Source organism: Bubalus kerabau, chromosome 8, assembly GCF_029407905.1.
Source record: "Bubalus kerabau isolate K-KA32 ecotype Philippines breed swamp buffalo chromosome 8, PCC_UOA_SB_1v2, whole genome shotgun sequence".
Lineage (NCBI taxonomy): Eukaryota > Metazoa > Chordata > Mammalia > Artiodactyla > Bovidae > Bubalus > Bubalus kerabau.
The window spans coordinates 8,241,031-8,268,436 of NC_073631.1; the positions used below are offsets into that span (position 1 = coordinate 8,241,031).

General features: G+C 49.4%; 1 protein-coding gene and 1 non-coding gene across 7 annotated transcripts in view; one reads left to right on the top strand and one right to left on the bottom strand.

The window, feature by feature from the left end:
• Positions 1 to 27,406, top strand: part of GRB10 (growth factor receptor bound protein 10) — a 181,203-nt gene that overhangs the window by 142,504 nt on the left and 11,293 nt on the right. For all 6 annotated transcript variants that reach the window (XR_008717526.1, XM_055589645.1, XM_055589644.1 and 3 more), the window contains 9 exons: positions 5,164 to 5,279; positions 6,312 to 6,380; positions 8,405 to 8,542; positions 10,883 to 10,993; positions 12,879 to 12,977; positions 22,997 to 23,074; positions 24,696 to 24,812; positions 25,647 to 25,713; positions 25,921 to 26,008. Coding sequence is in view for 5 of the 6 variants with exons in the window: in XM_055589645.1 (XP_055445620.1) it covers positions 5,164 to 5,279; positions 6,312 to 6,380; positions 8,405 to 8,542; positions 10,883 to 10,993; positions 12,879 to 12,977; positions 22,997 to 23,074; positions 24,696 to 24,812; positions 25,647 to 25,713; positions 25,921 to 26,008 (883 nt within the window). In the remaining variant the exon portion in view is untranslated. The remainder of the gene's footprint in view (positions 1 to 5,163; positions 5,280 to 6,311; positions 6,381 to 8,404; positions 8,543 to 10,882; positions 10,994 to 12,878; positions 12,978 to 22,996; positions 23,075 to 24,695; positions 24,813 to 25,646; positions 25,714 to 25,920; positions 26,009 to 27,406) is intronic.
• Positions 11,548 to 11,620, bottom strand: TRNAT-UGU (transfer RNA threonine (anticodon UGU)). Its single transcript has one exon. It is a non-coding gene; the product is annotated as a tRNA-Thr (tRNA).

Here is a 27,406-nt window from a genome sequence, read left to right on the forward strand (position 1 = left end):
ACATCCATACATGACCACTGGAAAAACCATAGCCTTGACTAGACGGACCTTTGTTGGCAAAGTAATGTCTTTGCTTTTGAATATGCTATCTAGGTTGGTCATAACTTTCCTTCCAAGGAGTAAGCATCTTTTAATTTCATGGCTGCAGTCACCATCTGTATCTGCATAATTAGATCCAAAAAAAATGAATATCGTTGAAAGACTATTCAAGAGTCTGGCCACTTTTAATTGACAAGGAACTATGAAAGCATCTTCAGCAGATATTCTAATACATGACTGTCACTGTACACAGAGAATATATGCAGTGGACGCAGATACACAGAACATTGTCACATACAAGGACTGCTTGAGAAATTTTTATTCAACTATTTCTTTTTGTAGCACCTGGTTTCTATAACATCATATAGTAGAGACATGATGTATGTTAAAACTTGGGACATGATTCATCACATGAAGAAAATTTATTCTGAGGGAATAAGAAATGAAATGCACATACACAGTAGTCTCAGGGATGTGATACTCATAAGTTTCATTCTTTTTTCTTTGTCTGATTCACAGATGGATTGACATACTCCCCTTTAGGGAACAACAGTTCATTATAACCAAGTAAAAAGGGGGAACAAAGAAGGAGAGGAGCAAGTAAAATCATAAAAATGACAAAGAATATTTGGATCCTGTTTGACAAAAAGAAGTCAGTGAGCTGAATTACAGACACAACAAGTCCCCTCAGAAGGTTCCTCCTCACTTTCTCCCACTGGCTCCTTTTTCGTGAGCAGTGAGTGGGGCCATTGTCTTAATGCCTATGTTCTGTAGATGGTTCTGCAGGCTTAGACACACCAAGTCCGGCAGCATCCGGGGAAACCTCCCTACTGTCCGCAAAGAGCTTATCCATTCCCGTCCCTGTGTCTGCCCTGCCTGTTCTTCTCTGTGTGAACGAAGCCTATCGTTTTCTTTCTGATCTGTTGTTCTTTAGGTGAAAGAACTTTCCATTTATCCACCAGCATTTAATGGTCAGATGCCCAGTAGTGGGAAGAGGAAGGTCCGGCAGCCTGTTTCAAGCTTTCCACAGGGCAGGGTTGCGGGAGCACCTTTCAGAGCAGCCTGGGTGTTTCGGCATAACTCCCCTTGCATGGGGTGTTCTCTCCTGGTGTTCCCAGGACCCCCGGCACATGCATCTGCCGCCTCTCCCCCTACCATTCTCAGGGCAGAGCCACCAGCCCCATCTCCCCGGTCACTGACTCTCCCTGCAAAAGGTCACACTCTTGTCAAGTGTGTGTTGGGAATGCTCCTGGAACCTGCATGCGTACAAGGCTGGTGGCTCAGGCCAAAAGGAGGTGATGCGTGCAGATCCCTCAGGCAAGTGGTTGAGTCAGTGTGTAGACTCAGGATTTGAGGATTTCCAACCACAATTACTGTGCCAGTCTTTGCGGCTAAGCTATGATAACCTTAACAGTACTAAGCTTTTTCACACTCAGAAACGAGTGATGATTTAGGAGGTGTGGGACAGTTACTTCCTTTCCATTAGTCAGAGACCATGCGTATGTGCGGGGTCTCCAGCCTCTGAGGGTACCCTCAGCAGAGGATCATGCTCACAGAGGCGCAGGGACAGGGGCAGGTGCCGGCGTGAGTGGGCGGCATCTCTGGCTGGTGGGGCCCTCTCCACCCTCCCCCTGAACTGGACTTGTTGCCACAGCCAGGTATGACGCCCCTCCGTCGTACCTGCTGCTGTTGGCTCCTACAGTGCTGGTCCTGTGGCACTTTGGCTTAAAAGCTGGGGCAGAGCCCTGAGTGGTCAGTGGTCTTAGGTGACTGTGTCCCATGTTTCCTGATTTGGGTTTGTTCCTGGTCAAATGAGAAGAGTACGGCAGCCGCCTTTTGGAGGGCCCAGCACATCCAGACCCTGACATCTGCAGACAGTGGTCATGGGAGAAGCAGCTGCCCACCCTCAGCCTGGTGCTCATAGGTGCCTTTGCAGGCTGATCCTCGTCTCTATCTCTGTGTCTGTTACATCTCATGGCACCAAATGACAGCCTTTCCCCACTAAAGGATACACCTAGCAGGAAGCTGCTTGTTGGGCAGGTCTAGGCAGCAGGATGTTTTCTGGGGGGATGTTTTGCTTCTCACAATTCCGCATAGCCAGGCAATGCCCTGGGCAACTGTTCAGTGCCCTGATCTGTGCCATGTGGGCTGTGCTGGTGCTGAGGGGCTGCGTTGGCTGGGCACTGGGTCTGCCCCACCCGCTGGGGCTGTCCAGGTTTCTGCAGAGGAGTCCTGTGTCCACTGCATGGCCACAGAAGTAAAATAGGCTTTTTTTTTTTTAATTGAAGTTTAGTTGATTTACAGTGTTGTATTAATTTGTGCTGTACAGCAAAGTGACTCAGTTCTACACACACATATATGTTCTTTTTTTGTATTGTTTTCCCTTCTGGTTTGTCGCAGGCCTGCGGTGTATGGTAGGACCTTGTTCACCCATCCTGTATGTAACAGTTTGCATCTGCTAATTCCAACCTCCCAGTCCTTCCCTCCCCCACCCCTCCCCCTGGCAACCACAAGTCTGCTCTCTGTGTCTGGGAGTCTGTCTCTGTTTCATAGACTTGTTCATTTGTGTCGTATTTTAGATTCCACATAGAAGTGGTACCGTATGGTATTTGTCTTTCTCTTTCTGACTTGCTTCCCTTGATATGGCAATCTCTAGGTCCATCCCTGCTGCTGCAAGTGGCGTTATTTCATTTTATGGCTGAGTGGTCTTCCGTTCTATATATGCGCCACATCTTCTTTGTCCATCCCTCTGTCCGTGGACATTTAGGTTGTTTCTGTGTCTGGGCCGAGTGGAGTGGGCAGAGAAGCATCTGCTGCTGGGACCCTTGACAGTCTGCTTATGCTGTTTCGGTGGCTCTCCCAGGGCTGCTGGGCCGGGAGGAGGGGAGCCCGCCTGGGACGTGGCGTCCGGGTGCCCCACGCAGCTGGTAGCTCCTGTCCGGAGGACCAGGTCATGGCTGCCTGCTCTTTTATTTTTCCTTATTCTACCTGTTATGTGTGTGTGTTAGTCACTCAGTCAGGTCCAACTCTTTGCAACCCCGTGGACTCCTCTGTCCATGGAATTCTCCAGGCAAGAATACTAGAGTGAGTTGCCATTTCCTTCTCCATATTTTATCTGGTGAAAAAACCTTAATTCTATAAACCAACCATCAGTAGGCTATTGGGTTGTAGTTGTTTTCCCCCCATAACTACAGAAATATTTTTCTCTGAATTAAAATATTCAGGAAAGTCATGAGTTTGTTTTAAATGGAAGACATGTGCTAATTCCTATTTTGTTGGTGGTGGTGGCTATTTTTATTTTATTCTATTTGCTGACCCCTATCTTGGTGGCAGATGGGGCTGTTTTAAGCATACTCTGGCTGCCCCTGGTTCTTCTCCTCTGTGCTGGGGAGACCACAGGCCGTGCGCGTGGTTCCTGCATTGCTGGCCAGTTCCCCTCACATCTGGGGCCTGTCGGTGGATCACTGGCAGTGCCTGGTCTGGCCCATATTGAGGTGCCCGAGCTTTCTGTCCATCAGGGGGAGGAAATTCAGGCTTTGCGTATGTCTCTACCAGGGAGTCCTGCCCTGATATCACACCAAGGCTGAGTGTGCTCTGCATGCCATCATAGCGGGCTCAGACCAGTGCCCTGGTGACCGTGTCCTTCATGGACAGATTCCCCCACGTTCTGAGATGCCTTTGACTCGGAATGCTGTCACCCTCCACTTCATCCTTCCTTGAAGATGAGACTTTCTGGGGCTTCCCGGCTGGCAATGTAAAAGGAGGTGAGGGCTGGGAAAGGCTGACACGGCCCTTTTGGGTCAATTTCATAGTAGCTACTTCTCTACCATTTTGGCCTCGGTTCACACTCGAAGCTGCCCTGGCTTCCCTCTGGTCATTTATCGCATTAGGGAATGAGGTTAGTTCCCCGCCACCCCGTCAGCAGGCTGCATGTGGACACGTGGTGGGTGCCAGCCATAGAGCAGAGTGTTTCCTTGTGCTCCCCATGGAACCAGAGTGTTCAGGCTATGAGGGAGAGCCTACCCCAGGTTGGTGGCGCGGCCAAGTCCTGCGCCGAGGAGTGTGTGTGTGCATGCTTGCACGAGGGCCGTGCGGTGTGCGTGTCCTTCCCAACAACCTGGTCCAGCTGTGAGAGCGGCTCCGGGATGCATGTGGTTAGCGTGGGCTCTGGCGCTCAGCCAGGTACGGGGACAGGCTGCCTGCTGGTCGCTACCCTGCCCCGTGTTCACCCCGGGCAGCTGAGTTTCATACAATCAAAGCCATACCCTGCCTGCTTCCCTCTATCCTCCCACCTGTGTATCCTCCATGCTCAGAGCTCCCCTGCTCTGTCTTTGGGTGTTTTCCCAGTTGTTAGACTCCCTGTTCTTTTCAAGAGTTGACATTTCTTAATTTAAAGGCAAAACCATTTACAAAGAGTCCTTTTTAAAGGTGGCAAAACTAATACAATTATGTAAAGTTTAAAAATAAAATTAAATTAAATTTAAAAAAAAAAAAGATAGTTTTTATTTGGCTGTGCAGGGTCTTAGTTGTGGCACATGGGTCTTAGTTGCCCCACACATGTGGGATCTTAGTTCTCTGACCAGGGATCGAACCCACGTCCCCTGCATTGTAAAGCAGGGTCTCAACTGCTGGACCACTAGGGAAATCCTATGAAGAGTCTTTATTGACTCTCTCCTTAAGTTTTGTTGATGCCAAATTGAAAAGAAGTATGCAAAAGCAAAGACTGACCTGAGTTCCTCATACTCTGAGTCCTAAGACCTCTTATGCACTTGATAACGATGCGGGGAGGGATTGGGGGCAGGAGGAAAAGGGGACAACAGAGGATGAGATGGCTGGATGGCATCACTGATTCAATGGACGTGAGTCTGAGTGAACTCCGGGAGATGGTGATGGACAGGGAGGCCTGGCATGCTGTGATTCATGGGGTTGCAAAGAGTGGGACACGACTGAGCGACTGAACTGAACTGAACTGAATGCATTAAAGTGAGATTTCAATTTAGTTTAGCTCTCAATCTCATCTTCGCCACGATGCTTAAAGAATGGAAAAGTCGGGTTTTGTATTTGTTTGCGAGGCTGCCTGGAAGGTTCTGCCTGTCTCATCTCTGGCAATACTTTCTCCTGCAGAGCGCTGCTTGGAAGATCATGAGCTGGTAGTCCAGGTGGAGAGCACCATGGCAAGTGAAAGTAAATTTTTATTCAGGAAGAATTATGCAAAATACGAGTTTTTCAAAAATCCCATGGTGAGTTTTATCCCTTTGGATTTGGGGTTTGGAACTCTGGAAATATTGCAAGTATAAACTACTTGAGTTTCATTGTAGCTGATCACAAAATAACTGACTAACATGTACTGGGAGGCAGATGGTTTGAGAATCAGTGTTGCTAGTTAACCCAGCAATACTGGCTCAAAACTGTCTCTTTGATGTGTAATTGAATGCCTTTGTTCTGACCAAAGTAACCATCTCCTTCTCCCAAAAGTAACAGTGGGTGAGGAGTTCAGTCTCTAAATGGAGAGAGAGAGCTGGGGTGGGCTTCTTCAGTTATTTTGGAACGTCTTAGTTTAACTGGAGCAACTTGGTCAAATACTCAGTAAAATAAAAACTCATTACTCTCAGCAAGTAGCATATATTGCTTTGGGATTATTTGGGGAAGAAGCAGTAGAGAAATCAACATCTGGGTATATTGAGCTAGTTTCTTGGAGTTTTCTGTTTTGGGGAGCTGGGGCCCTTGCCTTGTGGGATGTCAGGATGGGGAACCTCATACCTGCCATGGCGTGAGCCCCAATCCTGAGTCACAGCAGCGGTAGCTGGGGGGAGAAGTCCCAGTGCCTACTTCTGGTCCTGATAATGTAGCTGCTTTTTTATTGAAAAGAAGAGATTTGCTAACTGCTTTTGGATAATGCACCAGAAAAGGCTTCTTCACATCCCCGTGCTCTTCACATCCCCGTGCTCATGTCCTGGTTTCAAGAGTTCTTTGTCTTGTACACCCACCTGTGTCTTGAGTTAGGGAGCGGGGCAGCCCTCTGCCCGGGTGCACTGTGAGGCGTGGGCCAGAGAGGGCATCACAGATTTCAAACTTGATCCTGCATTTAACAGAAGATGCAGCCTTTTTGAAGTCCATGTTTCCACTGTGTGATAAATTAAAAGGACCGTAATTTTAAATACAGATTGTCCATAATCGTGCCTATAGGGATGTTTTTAGTACTGGCATATCTGTAAGTATGTTTTCCCCACTTGGAAGCTAACTTTTATCGTCTTTGTTTTTCCACATCCTAGAATTTCTTCCCAGAACAGATGGTTACGTGGTGCCAGCAGTCCAACGGCAGTCACACCCAGCTTCTGCAGGTACTGGGCAGGAAGAGGCTTCTGCTGGGGTTTTTGCATAAGTGCTCTCGAGCTGTCCCAGGGGCCTGGTAGAAACTTGGATCAGTTGAGCTCACCCTCACAAATATGAGCCTTGGCTCCTGTTGGAATTTAGAGTATCCAGGAATAAATATTTACTTGGGAAAGCTGTGTGTAGCCGGGCTTCCCAGGTGGCGCTACTGGTAAAGAACCCACCTGCCAATGCAGGAGACATAAGAGACTCAGGTTCGATCCCTGGGTGGGGAAGATCCCCTAGAGGAGGGCCTGGCAACCCACTCCAGTATTCTTGCTGGAGAATCCCATGGGCAGAGGAGCCTGGCAGGCTACAGTCTATGAGGTCACAGAGTTGGGCACAACTGAAGTGACCTAGCATGCACACAGCCAGGCTCCCTCAAAACAAGCACTTAGAAACAGGATAAACTGACAGGCCATCAGAGCAGGAGAGTGGGGTACAGAAGCTGTAGCTCCCGTGTTCCCTGCGAGTACCACCCCCCCATCTCCAAGCACAAGGCCCTGGAAATCGCTACAGAAGGATTGGGTCCATCCATAGTAAAAACTGATCCATGCATGCATACTAAGTCGCTCAGTCCTGTCCAGCTCTTTGCGACCCCGTGGACTGTAGCCCACTAGGCTCCTCTGTTCATGAGATTCTCCAGGCAGAATATTGGAGTGGGTTGCCATGCCCTCTTCCAGGGGATCTGCCTGACCCAGGGATCGAACCTGCATCTCTTAAGTCTCCTGCATTGGCAAGTGTGTTCTTTATCACTAGCACCACTTGGGAAGCCCCCAAAACTGATTAGGTTGCTCTAAAAATTACTTCTTATACTCTAAAAAAACCAACATACCTATCTTCATTGTCTCCTCGCTTCCTAAAGTCTGTTCCAAGTTAAACCTGGCCTTTCCCTCCCCCACCGATGGAGGGGGCCACCAGCTACCTCTCCACACTTACTGCTGACTCATGCTCTTCTAGGAGGTCAGAATATTCCTCTGCACCCCTAAAAACGTATCTCTTAACAGCGTGTTAAGTGAGAGAATAAACAATTCACTAATGCAACCAGCACTCTCTAGGTGGCACCAAATATAAGAGAAAGTACTAGAATGTAGTTCCTAGAGAATTCTTCCCTGAGCCCTCCCTTTCCTGCTTTATTTCTTCTGCCTCTGGAAGCTGAGAGCCTCCGTGTTCTGTCCTGGGCCCTCCCACCAGAGCATCTGTCTGCTCTGGGCTCGAGTTGTCAGTACTTAGTTATCCTGGTTTATGCACCATGAGGGGCAAATGATTTCCTGCATCTTAGTTGCCTGGTTTGAGATGATTTGGTGCTTGGTGAGCGGGTACAGTGATCTCTGGAGACCCCAGAAGCACTGCCTGGGGGCCCTAGGACCTGCCCAGCTGGCCTGTCCCACCTGCAGGGGGAGAAATGTCTGTCTCAGTCAGTGGAGGGGACCCACAAGGGTCACCCCAGACCTGGCTCCTGCCCTCTCTTTCCCAAAGAAAGAGGTGCTGCCAGTGGGCGCAGTTAATGGGGACAGTGGGCTGTCACCAGGGTGTTTCAGGAGACGGACAGACACAGGACACACAGCTTTCACCAGGGGCCATGTGGTCAAAGTGACGGCCAGATGGTCTCTCCCAGCCCACGTGCTCCTGATCCGTGCTTCTGGCACTTCTGTTGCCCCAACTCTGAGGATCAGACTGGGATTTTTAAGGAAAAATAGAATAAAGGGCAGGATGTTTAAACATATGGTCTTATTAGGAGGTTTATGACTTCCGTTTTTCAGCGTTAAAAAGATCTATTTGCTTGTGTGTTTAAACACGAATTATATTTTAGGCACCACCAGTTTAGATGGGAATTTTACGACTTTTGAAAGGAAAAATATTTGAAAGCACTCAGTTTAACACAAAAAGAGTATTTTGGCAATTCATAAAATGTTCCAGTGTCAATGATGCTCATAGTATGTCCTCATAATTTCATGTCAGTATTATCTGACTTTTAAAATTTGCTCTTCAACAGAATTTTTTAAACTCCAGTAGTTGTCCTGAGATTCAAGGGTTTCTGCACGTGAAGGAGCTGGGAAGGAAATCGTGGAAGAAGCTGTATGTGTGTTTGCGGAGATCCGGCCTCTATTGCTCCACAAAGGGAGCTTCGAAGGTGAGTTTTAAAGGCACAACTGCCAGTCACACCAGGCTGGGAGGGTTCCAAGTAAAGATGCACACCATGGCTTCCTCCCAGCTCGTGACTTATTAAGCTGAGTGTGTAGCAGCTAAACTCAGAGTTCCTGGTGCACAGGTCTCCCTGGGAAACCAGGTGATGACAGACCTGGGGACCTGGGGGCTGTGTATCCCCACCCCTGCCACCAAGTGGGCCAGCCTGGGCTCCCTCTGTGGGCTAGCAGCAGAGCCTCATGGCTGCCCGAGTCCCTTGGAAGATGCTGACTTAGTGTCTGTAATTTGGAAGTTGGTGTCTAGGATCACCATAAGGATATTCAATAGATGATTGTCACCCTGATGCCAATCTAATATATGTTATTGTAGATATTTTATGGAATAAATTGCAGTTTGTGTGTATCCCCAGTGGAAAGAGGAGGTGAGGGATTGAAAATGGCTGCAGGCTTCTGAAGAGAGTTGGGGTGTTGTGGGCTGGCCTTTCTGGGGTCTCTTTTGGTGTCTTTGCATTTCTGACCTATTTTCCTGTAACATCTGAGGACACCTAACCATAGGAGCATACCCAGCTGACCTTGGCCGTGCTTATACCATTCAAGAGCTGCAGTCTCTTCTGTTCCTGCAGGAGAGAGAGGGGAGGAGCTGGGGATGCCAAGGGACAGTGCTGGCCCAGCATCAGGCTCTGAAGTCAGGAGAGAAGGGGCGTGGCCACCAGAGAGCAGGGCGTGGCCACCAGGGAAAGGGGGCGTGAGCTGGAGGAATGGGGCGTGACCACCAGGGAAAGGGGGCGTGACCTGGAGGGAAGGTGCATGGCCACCAGAGAGAAGGGCGTGGCCACCAGGGAAAGGGGGCATGAGCTGGAGGGAACGGGCATGGCCACCAGAGAGGAGGGGCGTGGCCATCAGGGAAAGGGGGTATGAGCTGGAGGGAACGGGCATGGCCACCAGGGTAAGGGGGCATGAACTGGAGGGAAGGAGCATGGCCACCAGGAAGGAGGGCGTGGCCACCAGGGAAAGGGGGCGTGAGCTGGAGGGAATGGGCGTGGCCACCAGGGAAAGGGGGCGTGAGCTAGAGGGAAGGGGCGTGGCTGCACTCCATTCCTCTGAGGCTGCAGGTCGTCTTTGGGTTTTTTTTGTTTGTTTTTGTTTTTTTTTTTTTTATTTTATTTTGTTTTTTAAACTTTACATAATTGTATTAGTTTTGCCAAATATCAAAATGAATCCGCCACAGGTATACATGTGTTCCCCATCCTGAACCCTCCTCCCTCCTCCCTCCCCACACCATCCCTCTGGGTCGTCCCTGTGCACCAGCCCCAAGCATCCAGTATCGTGTATCGAACCTGGACTGGCAACTCGTTTCATACATGATATTACACATGTTTCAATGCCATTCTCCCAAATCTTCCCACCCTCTCCCTCTCTCTCAGAGTCCATAAGACTGTTCTATACATCAGTGTCTCTTTTGCTGTCTCGTACACAGGGTTATTGTTACCATCTTTCTAAATTCCATATGTATGTGTTAGTATACTGTATTGGTGTTTTTCTTTCTGGCTTACTTCACTCTGTATAATAGGCTCCAGTTTCATCCACCTCATTAGAACTGATTCAAATGTATTCTTTTTAATGGCTGAGTAATACTCCATTGTGTATATGTACCACAGCTTTCTTATCCATTCATCTGCTGATGGACATCTAGGTTGCTTCCATGTCCTGGCTACTATAAACAGTGCTGCGATGAACATTGGGGTACACGTGTCTCTTTCCCTTCTGGTTTCCTCAGTGTGTATGCCCAGCAGTGGGATTGCTGGATGGTCCACTTCCTCATTTCCCAGCTCTGATGTGCGGCTTATGCGTCCTCCTCATTGCTGCTGAGCCCCAGGTCATTTGTTGCCTAGAGGAGGAAATAGATGCAGGATGGACAGTTAAGGCACAGGATTGGACTTTTGTGAGCAGTTGGTCACTGATTACTCAGCATAACAGGTGGTGGGGGTCTTACATTTGAGTGTATGCTCCTAACCTTGACCATGGTTTGCAGATGTCCTGGTTTCCACTTTGAATATTACCTTATAAGGTGGAATATCAGATACATTGTATCCATCTGTCTGAATATTGGAAGGTGGGGTTTTTAGCACCACCCAGCATCCCAATTGGCTGGGGGATATGGTTTTAACTTCGCACTTATGTGACACCATGGTTATAACCTGTAGACTGTCAAAGGGGAGAGGTGTTGAGAGCACGCGTAGACTGCCCTCTGCTGACAAGGACAGGAAACACTTGCTCTTGGCTGTACTGAGAAGTTCCCCTCTATAAACCTGACCACTTCTCTGCAGGAGCCCAGACACCTGCAGCTGCTGGCCGACCTGGAAGACAGCAGCATCTTCTCCCTGATTGCTGGCAGGAAGCAATACAGTGCCCCCACAGACTATGGCTTCTGCATAAAGGTACTGCCCACCCCGAGACAGTGAACTTCGAAATTAAACCAGCGACCTCCTCTCTTGGTTGTTGCTTTTTAAAAATAACAAACAGTTTCACATTGGATTTATGCATTGGTATAAAAATATTTCATGTGTGCTTTCAATGTGTCAGTCCTTGAGTAGCACAGATGCTCAGAGAAAAGCAGAATCCCTGATGCACAATGCCCCATGGCTTAGGGGCGATGGGCCCCGTGGTTTAGGGACCCCCCCAGCCTGTCAACTGAGTGGCCTCCAGGGTGCTGAGTAAGCTGATGCCTTCTGTGTGGGCTTCCAGTAACCAGGACATGAGACTAGTGATAGTGAAGTCGCTCAGTTGTGTCCAACTCTTTGCGACCCCATGGACAGTAGCCAACCAATCTTCTCTGTCCATGGGATTTTCCAGGCAAGAATACTGGAGTGGGTTGCCATTTCCTTCTCCAGGGGATCTTCCCGACCCAGGGATCAAACCCGGTCTCCCGCATTGTAGGTAGACGCTTTACCGTCTAAGCCACCAGGGAAGGCCAAACAGAGGAGCAAGTGAGAGGCCCCAGCGAGGATCGAACTCACGACCCCTGGTTTACAAGACCAGTGCTCTAACCACTGAGCTATGGAGACTAGGGGTGACCACAACTCTGCTTCTCACTGTGCAGGTGTGTGAGGGCACATCCTCACACACACACCTGTGTGAACAAGCACATGTAGACATATGTGTGCATGGTTATGTGCACACACACACAGTCCTTCCTACTCAGTGAGGTTGTGTTGTCAGTCATCATAATAGTAGATATTTACTGAATTACCCACTGTGCATGAGACATTCTGCTGAGGTTTCTACCTCCATCTTCCTGGGTCTTCCCAGGTGCTCACAGGGTGGGAACTGCCCAGCCCCGCTGCCCACATCAGGTTGCCAGTGAGTGAGCCCATAGTCCCCCAGCTGGGCTGTCTTCTAAGCTGGAGGAGGAGACAGGGCACAGGGAGCCTATTCCATCCAAAAATACCATTTTTCTGCTTGATTTAGTGAAGCTTCTTTGGTTACAAGTGGTAAGAACCGACCTCAAACCCCCTGAAGGCCGCGGTGCACAGGCGGCTGGTGGAGAGCAGCTCATGGGGGACTGCAGCCGTCCCCCTTTCCCCTGGCCCACATGCCAGCCCACAGCCCTGTGGCCTCTGCCTCTCCTACTGTATCCACCACACGCAGGGCTGTCCTTCAACCCTCCTCCACATCCAGGTTCCCGAAGCAGAGAGCTGGGCTAGTCTGAACCCGCAGGGCCCCTTGGGTCTGGGCTTAGAGGGCCCAGCCCAGCCTGTGCCTGCAGGCTTTCTTCCATCACAGCTGGCCCCTGCCCCTGAGTGGGCACCTGCCAGCTCTCTGCTGCCTCTTCTGCAGCCACATTGGTCTCGCTCTCTGGGCCTTTCCACAACATCTGTCCTTGGCCTCCACAGCCCTGAGTCTTGGAGGCTCCTCCCTGCCTCAGCTTACCCTGCGGGCCCTTCCCACAGCTGCCTCTTCCCTGGGGGTGACGGAAGGCACCTCCTTCCAAACCCAAGAGTGGCTGTCCTTCCAGGAACCCACCTTCCCTGCAAGAGCTGACGCTCCCCTACCCCCACCACCTTGCTGGTTTGCTTTCCTGTTTGTCTCCCCCAACACTCACCGTGGGAGGATGGCCGATCACTCAGCCAAGTACTAAGTAACCAGCTAGCAGGCCCGGCCTGTGCCCCACAGAGCCATGCGTGATGCCCAGCCGCACGCACCTGCCCGTGCTCCCGTCTCTGCCACCTGGTGGGTTGCGCTGCGGGTGGAGCTCAGGTCTGCCCTGAGAGGAAGGGTGGTCCTGACTCACTGTCACACTCACAGGTCTTCCTTCTCCTTTAGCCTAACAGAGTCAGGAACGAGGCTAAGGAGCTGCGCTTGCTCTGTGCCGAGGATGAGCAGAGCCGGACGTGCTGGGTGACAGCCTGCAGGCTCCTCAAGGTGGGTCCCCGTGGTCGCGGGGTGTTTATGTGTCACCCCACGGTCACTGTGTGTGCGTGTCAGCCCCGAGGTCACTGTGTGTGTGTGTGAACCCACAGTCACTATGTGTGCTTGCTAGCCCCAAGGTTAATGTGTGTGCATCACTGTGGTCACTGTGCGTATGTGTCATCCTGAGGTCACTGTGTGTGTATTGTCCCACAATCACTTTGTGTATGTGTACGTGTGACATCCTGCAGTCTGTGTGTTTGTGTGTGTGTGCGTGCACATGCATGCATGCATGTCAGCACCATGGTCACTGTGTGTGTGTGTGTGTGTGTGTGTGTGTGTGTGTGTAATCCTGCAGTCACTGTCTGTCTCTGTATCTGTGTGTGTGTCCCCGAGGTCCCTGTGTCTGTATCATCCCCCCGCCCCTGTGTGTGTGTATCATCCCCGGTCACTGTGTGTGTGTGTGTGTGTGTGTGTGTGTGTGTGTATCATCCCTGGTCACTGTGTGTGTGTGTGTGTGTGTGTGTGTATGTCAGCGGTCACTGTGTGTGTGTTTGGCTGTATCATCCCCCAGTCACTGTGTGTGCGTATCGGTGGTCACTGTGTGTGCGTGTCGGCGGTCACTGTGTGTGTGTGTGTGTGTGTGTGTGTGTGTGTGTGTGTGCACACGAATGCATGTCGCTGGTCACTGTGTGAGACCCTGAGGTCACAGCGTGTGACGGTGCGCGCCTCTCCATGGATGATGCCTTTCACCCTCCACGTCCTGTCACTGGGCTCTGGGAGTCCAGGGTCCTCGCATGTGTTTTCAGTCTCAGAAGCTCCCGCAGAGCTATTACACCAGTGGAGCCAGAGCCAGTTCCCAACCCGATGCTGGTGGCACTTAGGGCGGCAGCAGGCCCTGCTGTGCTTTGCAGGACACTTAGCAGCCCTGCCCTCGTCTCTCCCATGAGACGCCAGCAGCACCCCAGCAGCTGAGACGGCCCCACGTGTCCCCTGGGTGTGGGGAGGGTTGAGAACCACTGCCTTAGAGAAATGGGGAGCAGAAGGTCAGGACCAAGGAGTCAGAAGATGGGAGTGGGGTAGCCACATAGGTCACCAGGAGGTTAATGGTTTTCCTGATGCAGCATCACACTCCGGAATTCCCAAAGTGCTATGGCCTTGCAGGAAACATGGCGGATCGTCTGGCTCCTGACAGGGTCTCAAGGGAAACTGTCTCCCGACAATAATTCTAAAGGAAATGTCTTGCTCGGACCATCTCGTGGGACCACACCCCACAGCAGTTTCACAGAAACGGCTCAGGTGACCTCACAGGCCCTGTAGACGAAGTGCAGGGCAGTGCACCGCGTGTAATATGGCAGAGTGTTCCTCTGCACACACACACCACGTGCTGGAAATTCCTTAGTATAGAAAGTCCTCGTGAGTTACAGACAGGTTAGCTGATAAAACAGACTCAGCCCAAGTCCAGGGCTGGAAGGGACGCGTGTTTGCTTAGCTGCAGCCGCCACGTGCAACCACAGTCTCTTGCAGAAGTCCCCAGCCGTCCCTGAGGCTTCCAGCTACTGCGAGACTCTGGGTGGCGTCCCTTGGAGACACACGTGGGAGGCTGAGCTCTGAGACTCCTGAGAGGCGCTGCAGGCTTCCGGGAGAGGCGGCCAGTGTTCTGTGCCAGAACCTTACTTTGTTTTATTTTTTGTCACTGATGAAACACAGAACAGTTAAAATAGAAATGTTACTGTTCTGTAATAGAAGAGGAGGTGCTGTGTTGGTGTAAGACATGTCACAGGCTGCTCCCTGACGCTGTGCTGTGCTCAGTTGCTCAGTTGTCTTTGGAACCCTACGGACAGTAGCCTGCCAAGCTCCTCTGTCCATGGGATTCTCCAGGCAAAAGTACTGGAGTGGGCTGCCATTTCCTCCTCCAGGGGATCTTCCCAACCCAGGGATTGAACCCTTGTCTCTTAGATCTCCTGCATTGGCAGGCAGGTTCTTTACCACTCAATGCCACCTGGGAAGCCCCCTGATCCCTGACAGTCAGTCAGTTCAGTCGCTCAGTTGTGTCCAACTTTTTGTGACCCCATGAACTGCAGCACACCAGGCCTCCCTGTCCATCACCAACTCCCAGAGTTTACTCAAACTCATGTCCATTGAGTCAATGATGCCTGCCAACCATCTCATCCTCCATCATCCCCTTCTCCTGCCATCAGTCTTTCCCAGGATTAGGGTCTTTTCCAATGAGTCAGCTCTTCACATCAGGTGGCCAAAGTATTGCAGTTTCAGCTTCAGCATCAGTCCTTCCAGTGAACACCCAGGACTGATCTCCTTTAGGATGGACTGGTTAGATCTCCTTGCAGTCCAAGGGACTCTCAAGAGTCTTCTCCAACACCACAGTTCAAAAGCATCAATTCTTCAGCACTCAGCTTTCTTTATAGTCCAACTCACACATCCATACATGACCACTGGAAAAACCATAGCCTTGACTAGACAGACCTTTGTTGGCAAAGTAATGTCTCTGCTTTTTAATATGCTGTCTAGGTTGGTCATAACTTTCCTTCCAAGCAGTAAATGTCTTTTAATTTCATGGCTGCAGTCACCATCTGCAGTGATTTTGGAGCCCCCAAAAATAAAGTCTGACACTGTTTCCACTGTTTCCCCATCTATTTCCCATGAAGTGATGGGACCGGATGCCATGATCTTCGTTTTCTGAATGTTGAGCTTTAAGCCAACATTTTCACTCTCCTCTTTCACCTTCATCAAGAGGCTTTTTAGTTCTTCTTCACTTTCTGCCATAAGGGTGGTGTCATCTGCATATCTGAGGTTATTGATATTTCTCCCGGCAATCTTGATTCCAGCTTGTGTTTCTTCCAGTCCAGCGTTTCTCATGATGTACTCTGCATATAAGTTAAATAAGCAGGGTGACAATATACAGCCTTGATGTACTCCTTTTCCTATTTGGAACCAGTCTGTTGTTCCATGTCCAGTTCTAACTGTTGCTTCTTGACCCGCATACATATTTCTCAAGAGGCACATCAGGTGATCTGGCATTCCCATCTCTTTCAGAATTTTGCACAGTTTGTTGTGATCCACACAGTCAAAGGCTTTGGCATAGTCAGTAGAGCATAAGTAGATGTTTGGAACTCTCTTGCTTTTTTCATGATGCAGAGGATGTTTGCAATTTGATCTCTGGTTCCTCTGCCTTTTCTAAATCCAGCTTGAACATCTGGAAGTTCACAGTTCATGTATTGTTGAAGCCTAGCTTGGAGAATTTTGAGCATTACTTTACTAGCATGTGAGATGAGTGCAATTATGTGGTAGTTTGAGCATTCTTTGACATTGCCTTTCTAGGGATTGGAATCAAAACTGACCTTTTCCAGTCCTGTGGCCACTGCTGAGTTTTCCAAATTTGCTGGCATATTGAGTGCAGCATTTTCACAGCATCATCTTTCACGATTTGAAATAGCTCAACTGGAATTCCATCACCTCCACTAGCTTTGTTCATAGTGATGCTTCTTAAGGCCCACTTGACTTCACATGTCTGGCTCTAGGTGAGTGATCACAGCAAAGTGATTATCTGGGTCGTGAAGATCTTTTTTGTGTAGTTCTTCTGTGTATTCTTGCCACCTCTTCTTAATATCTTCTGCTTCTGTTAGGTCCATACCATTTCTATCCTGACAAGCTGGTGTTAAAGCCAAGTATCCCTCAATAGGGAGCTGGTTCCCTGAGTTAAGGGATTTTCACGCAGAGAGCCCCCTGCGGCTGGAGAAGGAACAGGCTCCTCTCAGGGTTCTGCAGTGGGGAATGTTCCAGGATGTACTAATAACAATTCAACAGCACAGTGCAGAGGGGTGTTTAGAGAGATCACTGCATTTGTGGGGTGAGGGGTGGAGGTGCGTGTTCACATTTGCTGGTGTGTAAACGTGAGGCGGCAGGCGAACGTGGAGGCCGCTCACAGGAGCCTGGAGGCTGTGGGGCAGACAGGGCAGATGTGCAGGGAGACCTTCAAGGTTTTGTGTTTGTGTGATTTCATTTATTTTTTTCTCTGCAAAAATATAACCTCTTTCGGAAAAAGCAAAAAGGAGAGGCAGAAGGACATGATACTAAGGTGTCATGTTCCGTGGGTAACGGCAGTGATGTGGCCCTACTTCTGACCCGTCTCTCGCGTGAGGAGGGTGGGCGCCTCTGTGCTGTCGTAACCAGGTGCGGGGGGAGTGGCCGAGCTCGCAGCGGCCGTGATGCCTGGCTGTTATTCGTGCCAGTGACACATGTTTTGTGTGTGCTGGCACAGTGTGAACGTTCCGGAGCATCCACTGTGGGCCACGGATCACCTCACACTTGTGACCTCACTGCTCACAGCAGCTCTGTGCATACACCTACAACCATCCTCAGAGCACAGGTGACGGACTTGAAGCCCATGACTTGCCACACATGGATGCTGGCATGGGGCTGAGCCAGCAGCAGGACCCCAGCGTGCTGGCCCCAGAACTCCATCCCTGACCGGCACCCTCACTGCCTCCCTGAGAGTCTCCAGGAAACACAGATCCATCCATTCCAGACGTGAACCTGTTGTCCCAGTCGCAGTGCCCCGAGGGAACCACTGACTCCACATCCCACAGCGCAGTCCTGCAGGGAGGCAGGGCCTGGCCCGGGTCACTGCAGCAAGGCAGCGGTGGCTGGAGCCTTTCTCAAGTGAACAGCAGTGGAGTCGTATCCTCCCATCTTGGCTGGCCACACCCTGGGGCTCCTGCCTCTACAGAGCAGACAGCATCAGCCTCTGGTGTGAGGGATCCCTTACAGACATACAGGTCTCCTCCCTGCCTGCCCTCAGCTCCATTCATCTTGCTCAGTGGGGCGAAGCATAATTGGAACAAGGTCCTCCTTGATGACCTCACCCTGCACCCCCACATTGCCTCATGAACAGGATGTGTTGTGCTCCAGAGACTTGCAGCCTTCAAAAGTGCTGGGGAACCTTCTCAAACACCTCCTGTTCCCCTGGCCCTGTGGCATCACCAGCTTCTTGGACTGTGAGCAGTGGTTCAGTCAGTGGTCAGTCTTGTCTTCTTCACCGGGAGACCAGTCCTCAGGCTGCAGGGACCTGACCTGGAGAGGCTTCAGGCTCCCTTCACTTTTCCTTGCTTCTGCTCTCATGTCCAGGCGCCATCCTGCCTGGCTCCCCCCAGATCCTCAGAGCTGGGATGACCTAGTGCTCGGAACATAAGAGATGCTCGGAAAATGTGCACTGAATGAAAGTGGAAACTGACCCAAATACCTGTGTGTGGCTTTTGGTGACGTTGCAACAGCAATTTGGATGGTATAAAAATCCCAGGGTGTTTTTGAGAGGAAAGCCTTCTTTTAAGTTAACTTAGGACCTTCCTGTTTCTCTTAAGTACCAACCCAGTTACACCTCCTTTAAAATATATATGTGTATATATATATATATATATATATATATATATATATAAATAGCTCAAACCTCCTGGGGAGAAAACTGGCTAGTATCTGTTTTTGTTCCTCTACCTTCCTACTACAGTGTTTCCTAAATGACTTCATAGACGCCAGGGGCTGTGCAGGGAGTGTGAAAACTGTGTTAGTTACCTACCATATCCCTCCTGTGACCCTCCACCTTCTAGAAGCTTCTTAAGCTGCTATTGCAGTTCTTCCCCAAGAGGGAGATCTTGCTTCATCAACACAAGATTCTGTAGGGCAGTGGTGCCCCACGCTTTTTGGCACCAGGGACCAGTTTTCTGGAAGATAATTTTTCCATGGACTGAGGCAGGGTGGGGTGGTTTCCAGATGATTCAAGCACACTGCATTTATTGTGTACTTTGCTGCTAAGTCGCTTCAGTCATGTCCGACTCTGTGTGACCCCATAGACGGCAGCCCACCAGGCTCCCCCGTCCCTGGGATTCTCCAGGCAAGAACACTGGAGTGGGTTGCCATTTCCTTCTCCAATGCATGAAAGTGAAAAGTGAAAGTGAAGTCGCTCAGTCATGTCCGACTCTTAGCGACCCCATGGACTGCAGCCTACCAGGCTCCTCCATCCATGGGATTTTCCAGGCAAGAGTACTGGAGTGGGGTGCCATTGCCTTCTCCGATTGTGTACTTTACTTCCCTTATTATTACATTATAATATATGATGAAATCATTCTACAGCTTACCACAGTGCAGAATCAATGGGAGCCCTGAGCTTGTTTTCCTGAGCTCAGGCAGTAATGCAAGTGATGGGGAGTGGCTGTAAGTACAGGTGAAGCTTCACTCGCTCGTGTGCTGCTCACCTGCTGCTGTGCAGCCCAGATCCTAACAGGCCGTGAACCAGCACGTTTGTGACCCAGGGGTTGGGGACCCCTACTCTAGGAATTCCCTGGTGTTACAGTGATTAGGACTCAGCGCTTTCACTGCCAGGGCCCAGGTTCAATTCCTAGTGGGCGACTAAGATCCTGTAAGCCATCCAAGCAGGGCTAAAAAATACATATATTTTTTTTTAACTGAAGTTCTTAAAGAAGCTTTAAAACAACAACAGCAAAACAAAACAAAAAACCCCACAGAATTCTGTAATGAATTACTTATCATGGAAAAGGCAATTAAAGTAGATGTTGGGCACAACGGCAGCCAAGGGGCCTCCTACCTGGCACAGGCATCTGGAGCAGAGGTTGCTCACAGCACCTGGAAGCAGCACAAGTGCAGGGACTGAGAAATTGTGTCGGGTAGAGGCAAAGTGTGCCAGCTCTGCTGATAGCACCGGTGCTTTGCTGCAGGCTCACCATATGCCACGCACCTGCTTGGAGCTTCACGTTACCCCATTTGATCATCATGAGAACCTGGGGGGAAATTCAGCCCTCGCAGTACAGTGAGGAGAGAGTGCTGGGAGCATGGCTGGCCAAGACTCCGTGTCCCCTGGGGAACGTTCTTGGGAAGCCCAGGTGGGACTTGGAGAATGGTTCAGCTGTGTTCCAGCCTCCCATCTGGTGGTCCCACCTGCCAGCACACAGCCAAGCTCACTGCCTCTTTGGATCCCAGAAGTTCAGACCTGTGGTTCCTGAAAGCCAGTCCTCTGACTGCTGAGAATTTGGGGAAACATCTTCTCTAGGGCCAGGCTTCCCTGGTGGCTCAGCGGTAAAGAATCTACCTGCCAATGCAGGAGACACAGGTTTGATTCTTGGTCCAGGAATATCCCCTGGAACAGGAAATGACAACCTACTCCAGCATTCTTGCCTGGAGAACCGTATGGAGAGAGGAACCTGGCGGGCTATAGTTTATGGGGTCTCAGAATTGGACACAACTTAGCGACTAAACAACAACTTCTCTAGGGCACAGCAAAACAAAGCAAATGGGGACAGTGCAGTCAGCTTTCCACAAGCAGTTAATAGCTGTGTTCATGGTAATGGCTTTATTCTTTAATCTGAGAGTGTGTAAACTTAGCTAATTTAAACTTTCTAAAACTCTGATTGTCTGATCTACTATTATATCAACAGTATTTTATAAAATATTGTTGATATGGTGGTAGATCAACAATTAATTTTTGGTGTGTGTGTATGTTGTCTTATTTGGAAAATTAGTTGCTAGGGCTTAAGACAGTCACAGATTTTTTTTTTCCCCAAAATCTGATTACTTCGTGAAACCTAAAATAATCAAAGTCCCTGATGTAGACCTTCCCTTTCACCTTCTTTCCTGTAAGAAGATCTCTCAACTCCAGTGGTTCCCAAATTTTATTTTTACGTAGCAGAGCCCATTACCCCATTTCAATTTTTGTTTAGAAACAGCCTCCACTCAATAGCATCTCTGAAGCGCATTTCCACCATGAAACAGTTTGAAAGCCTTCCTGCCCCATCCCTTCCTGCCTCTTGCCCACCTACTGCACTGCATGGTGTGTGAGCAGCCCCAGTTCACACCTGTGTGAACTATAAACACAGATGTCTTTTCTACCTGAACATATGAAAACGGGAATTAAAGTACATGGAGAGCAGAAAGGAAGGAAGGATGTAAAACCCAGTCATTTTAAAAATGGGAACAGTAAGGACAGACTTTGCATGCCTACCTACATTTTTAAATCAAGATGAAATGAACATTCTTTGCAAAACAGAAAAACCTTAAAATTAACTGGAAAACCCAGAGGGAGAAATTGAACTCCCATTTAAAAAAAAAAATGAGTTCCTTTAAACTTTGAGAACCATTCAAGCTCTGTGCTGTGTAAACTGTAACAGAACCAGGAATAACACTGTATGCTGAGGTTTTAGTCACCTTCACCCATCAGGGCCTGTGCTGTCCTTTTGGATACTAGTCAGATGTGGCCATAGAGATTACATTTTGTTCTTCCCAAATCCACATTCTTCTCTCTGGGACCAGAACTCCACTCAGCAGCCATTTGAATATGGGCATGCTGACAACAAAATCTCTCCAAAATCGTCGCCCATTGTTTTGACTTTGCTTTCATTATTGAGGGAACTTTTCACAGTTGATCAAGTCCTAGATAGGGTTATTTGATCCTGTGCTTCTCCCATCCCATTGTCTTCTAACTCTCATCATGCAGGTTAAAAAGTTAGCTGTCCTTCTTCTCATTGCTTCTTTGAAAATAACGAGTCTTTCTCTGGTTGCTTTTACATTTTCTCTGTTTGTGTTTTGCATGATGTTCCTGGCTGATTTTGTTTATTTGTTCCTTTTGTTTTGCTCTTATCCCGCACCTAGATTCTGTAGCTTGGTGTATTTTTATTTGTTTGGAAAATTCTTGGCCATCATCACAAACATACTGCCTTTTCATACTGTTCATGGAGTTCTTGAGACAAGAATACTGATGTGGTTTGCCATTCCCTCCTCTGGTGGACCATGTTTTGTCAGAACTCTTCATTATGATCCATCTATTTTGGGTAGCCCTGCACAGCGTGGTTCTTAGCTTCCCTGAGTTACACAGGCCCCTTCTCCACAAGACTGTCATCCAAGGAGATCAAACAAGAAATCAACCCTGAATATTCATTGGAAGGACTGGTGCTGAAGCTCCAATTCTTTGGCCACCTGATGCAAAGAATCAACTCATTAGAAAAGACCATGATGCTGGGAAAGATTGAAGGCAAAAGGAGAAGGGGGTTGCAGAAGATGCAATGGTTATATAGCATCACCAACTCAATGGACATGAATTTGCACGAACTCCAGGAGATAGTGAAGGATGGGAGCCTGGGAGTCACTAAGTTGGACATGACTTAGTGACTGAACTACATCTGAAACATTTGTTTTGACCTGTTCTCTCTCTTCCTGTCTCACTGGGGTGCGAGTGTATCTATGATAGACCTTTTCATCATGTTCCAAATATGTTAGCTTTAGAAGTAAGTACTTACTGCTGGTCCTTGAGCTGGAAATGAGTTCACATCCGTGAAGAACAGTGAAGAGGAAAATGCAGCCCGCTGGATTCCTCTTTCCTCTTCCTTTTTTCTTTTCTGTGTGGTTTGAAGGTGTAACTGAGGAGGCAGGTTGGGACATCAGGACTATAGGAGGCTTTGCAGGACACTCAGTGCTTACTGACTGAGGAAATAAAGCCCAAGCTGCTGAGCTGGTTGGGCAGGGAGGCTGGTGGTTAGGAAGAGCACTGGTTTGGAAGCAGGATTGTCCATTCAGAACCTGAATCCTTACTTTACCATGATCTTGAGCAACTTGCTTCACTTGTTTGTGTTCTATTGTTTGTGAAATGAGGATAAACTACATATTTCATAAAATAGAGAAGATTAAATAAAAGAGCAGCATAAAGCACTCAGAGCTTTGCCCAGAGCAACATTTAGTAAGGCTAATTGTTCTTGCTAGGCATTATTATGTTGTTACTTCTTTGACCACTTCCTGCCCACCCAGCACCCCCAGACAGACAGTGGTAACTGACCGTGGAGTGTTGGTGGTGGCAGGCCCCAGAGACAGGGCTCTGTTGGGTGTTTATTAAGTTCACCCAGTCGCCGCCCATTATTCTATATGAGTGTGGCTCTTGAGTGCCAAGGGTTTGCCCCGTGTGGGGCTTTAGGGGCTCCAGATGCCCTGGTAACTGACTCTGGCCCTCCTTACCTCTTCAGTATGGGATGCTCCTTTACCAGAACTACAGAATCCCACAGCAGAGGAAGGCCATGCTGTCCCACTTCTCGACTCCAGTGGTAAGTCAAGCTGCACCTCTGAAGCCACATTCCTCTTCAGCTGGTGCATCAGCACGGGCTGTGGGCATCTTTTCTCAGATGAGGCTGCCCCCAGGAGCCAGAATAGCCTACCAGCATGCATTTCCCAGGAGATGGACTTTGTCGTCTCAGCAGTGTGACTGCTGGGAGCAGATCCCTCTCTACCCTCTCCCCTTTCCCACGTCTCCCTGCAGCATTGCTTTGGTGAATGGCTGCCACTGAGAGCTCTATTCTAGTGTTCAGAAATGCTGACAGCGCCCACGTCTACTGAGGAGCTGCCTTCACCACCGTCGCTTCTGTCCATTTCAGCTGGGGGGTCCATGGTGCTGTTGACCATGATGCTCTAGTCCTAGTGAAAATTGAGATTGTAATGAGTCTTCCTGTGATCTCAGGATGGACTTTATGTCTCAGAGGTGCAGAAACAGTTCATCCTCCCCAAATATGATCTTAACACATTATTAACTGGGTGATGTATTAACACATCTTTTGTTATCCAAATATTTATTGGCCAGGAGTGTCAGTACATTTTTAGAAAGTGATCGAATTAACATCACTGTGTGAAGTTGTTAGATCTTAAAATTGATCAAAGGTTCATTATACAGTTGATGACTATTGTTATCACTCATGTTTTGCTCCATTAGGTTTTTGTAGCACCTTGTGTATATTTGTGAAATTTTCAAAAATGACACATCGAGAAATCTTGAGTGAAAAAATTTTCAGTGAATTTTATGCAGATATTCTCTCTGAGTGTCTGAGTGACATATATGTTAGTGTCTCAGAAGATGATAGTTCTTTAGAATATAGTTCTGATTCAGACAATGTGAATATCAGACCAACAAAAAGAAAACCTTAATGATTGATTCTGATGCAGAAAGTGAAAATGAAACTCATGGTGCTGGAGAAAACTTTACAGGGGTAACTATTGAATGTGATAACCTGCAAAATGTTAGTGAAATAACAGAATTAATTTTTTGGCCAGCCAAAATAAAAAGCATCACCAACCACAGGTGTTAGTTTCTGCAGAAATCCCCCAGTTGATAAGGAGTTAACAATCTCTCAATGTCCATTCCTCAGAGATGTCAAAGTACCCACAAAAGTGGTGCCCGTGTTTCTGTGAACTAACTTACCTGAGAAGGGATTTGGCTGCTGGTGAGGGCTGGCTCACCTTTGATGTTACCATTTCTTGGATGAGTTTTTTGTGGGTTTATTTGTAATGGAGGAGAAAGAAAGAATTACTTTGCCAGGCAAAGGGGGACCACAGCAGGCTAGGTCCTCAAGAACTGTGCTCTCCTTTGATGAGTTTTAATTCACATTAGAGACCCTGTGGACGACCACAGGGTGGACACCAGTGGCCTCACCAGCAGCTTCTGAATATCTTGAGATAACTGGAAAGTTTCTTTCCTCTTCTTGAGAAAAACCAAAGCCATTTTTCATCCAAGGGCCCCTCAGACACTGAGTGTTCTTTCCGACCCTTGGCAGCGGGGTCCTTGCCCGTCCTTTGCTGCCCCTCCCTGGGTCTGCACAGCTCTCCCATGCCGCAGTTCCCACCTGCTGCTCTGCTTGCTTCCCTGCGTCTCAAGAATCCACGGCCTCTCCTTTGCAGCGCAGCGTCTCTGAGAACTCCCTTGTGGCAATGGATTTCTCTGGGCAAACGGGAAGAGTAATCGAGAATCCGGCTGAGGCCCAGAGCGCAGCCCTGGAAGAAGGCCATGCCTGGAGGGTAAGACTGTGGCCCGGTCCACCCCTGGTCTGCCCCAGAGAATTAGCTCTGTGCTGGCGGCAGGGATGTGGTGCAAGGGGGTTGGGGGCGGGGGGTGGCTGTGAGTTCTCACCTGCAGGAGGCTGTGGCTTGCCTGGGCTCCACGCCCCGGCACCTGGCCACCCCCACGGGCCATCCCTGGGCTCCCATGGAAGGAGGGGCAGGAGCAGAGCCCTGAGGCCCCTTGGCCCGCAGCCCTGTCCCTGCTGATGTGCCATCAGGGCCTCTGGGGAGAGCACTGGGCCAGGCCTTCCCATCGTGGCTCAACCGCCGACCAAACTCCCAGCCTTGAACTTTTCTCTTTACTCTGAGACTCAAGTTCCTAATCTCCAGGTGCAAGAATTTCACCCAACTTCCAAGCTTTTCTGAGCTTTCAAGGCAACTCTGGCTCAGAAAGCCTCCCCATCCTTCAGCTTCACAGTGTTCAGAAAAGGAGAATGTTCCCAAAGCTACAGACCTGAGCTCCCTGTGGAAGCTCATGGTTTTCTCCTAAGGTGTGTCGGGAACTGTACTGCGTGTCCTCTGTGTGACAGACAGCCCGGCTTCAGTACTGGGATCGTTAGCAATATCCCGGGGTGGGACGCTTCTGGTTTTGCTTTTAACAACTGCGACCCATAAGCTGTCTGCCCTCCTGCTCACATGGGAGGGGTCCCTGTGACCACATGGGACTAGGCGGCTGTCATCCCGCCATCAAGGGCCTTTCACCCGGCCAGCTTCCTGCCCCGGTGTGTCCCAGGTGGCGCGGTGATTGTGTTCGGGGCTCACTTGGCGCTGACGCAGGGATTTCTTTTGCAGAAACGAAGCACGCGGATGAATATCCTAGGTAGCCAAAGCCCCCTCCACCCTTCCGCCCTCAGTACAGGTAAACACGGCATGTTGGCTTGATATTGTTGTACATAAATAACATAAAAGCGCTCCCAGCCCTCCCCCAAGCCTCACGGCAGGCCTTGAGTGCAGCACACGAAAGCTGGGACCGCAGGAGTCAGGGCCCCATGTGGCCCCGAGGGCGCTTAGCAAGGCGGCTACCGTGCACGGAGCCCAGCCTACCCTCCTTCTCTGGTCCCCACAGTGATTCACAGGACGCAGCACTGGTTTCACGGCAGGATCTCCAGGGAGGAGTCGCACCGGATCATTAAACAGCAAGGGCTCGTGGATGGGTAAGGGACGCGTTCCGGGCGGGAGTCTGCTGGGCTCAGCTCCTCAGAGCATCTTGCTGTGTGTGTGTAGGGGGGCAGAGGGGGCGAGGGTGGTGCAACAACCTCGTTTTAAGTTGGAGCAGTGTGCTCAGGAGTATGAAGGTGGTGCAGGATTTGCACGGCTAGGAAGTAGACAGAATGGCAGTCCATTTGTCCAGACCCCATAATCCTCCTCCACCTATTTGATGCAATTTGAACAGCCAAAGAACACACTGTAATTAATAAGGCAGTAAGAAAATGGAAAAGTGTCTTTTTGCCTACACCTTTTACTTTATGCATTATATCTGTGACTTTTGCCCCAACCACCCCAAACCTCAGTGGCTTAAAGCAGTGAAGCTGTATCCCTGTTCACAGTTGGTGCAGGTTGGGTGGCTAGTCGCACTGGGGCCTGAAGAGCTGGGGCCAGGATGGCTGCACTTATGCGTCCAGTGGCCAGTGCTGCTGTGGATGGGTGATGAGGCAGCTGGTGCAGGCCTCTGGCATGCTAGCCTGCCTGGGTCCATGCACTTCACAGCCATGATGGGGGCCCTGGGGGTAAGAGGGCAAACCCCAGTACACAAGCACTTCTTAAGCTGACACCTGCTTGGACAAGGCAAGCCACATGGCCAGGCTCAGCATCATGGGAATGCAAGGGATCTGCCTAGAGTGGGGCTACAGCTGTGTGAGGGCCCAGGGGAGTGGTCCCTGCGGAGCTCAGCCAGAGTTCTGTCTCCAGGCCCCAAAAAAGAGGCCCTGAGGAGCTGGTTGGATGCCTTGGTCCATCCTTGTCAGAGCTGCTTCTCACTGGGTCTACTCAAAAAACAGATTCTTAGAAGCTGCTCAAATCAAAACACTCCTTTTGTTGTTTAAATCTTTATCTTTAAAAATTTTATTATGAACGTCTGAGAATTCACCTGAGGAGAGTGTAACGTCCGCCTCTTGCGCAGCTTCAGAACTTGCTCACCTGAGCCTGTCTCTTCCCCTTCCTACATTTTTATTATTATTTTTTCTCCTTCTTCTTCCAACTTTTCCGACTTTTCTTCCTTCTTCCTTCTTCTTCTGGAGTCTTTTAAAGGAATTCCCAGACACTCAGAATTTTTACCAGTGTCTCTGTTGCAGTGTCTCTGTGTCTTTCGACACAACCACAATACATCATTGCACTTAAGATAAACAGGAATTCCTTAATGTCCTCAGAAGTGCTGCCGTGTTCATGCACAGAGTACTTAGTCTAAATGGGGAGCCATCCGTGGCATCTAGTTGCTGTGTGTCTAAGTCTCCCTAAATAGAACAGATCTCCCGCCACTGCATTTTCTTTCCTCTTTTTTTTTCCGTGTCTTCCCATTGTTGAAGAAGGAGGTCACTGGCTAATTGTGTACTTGT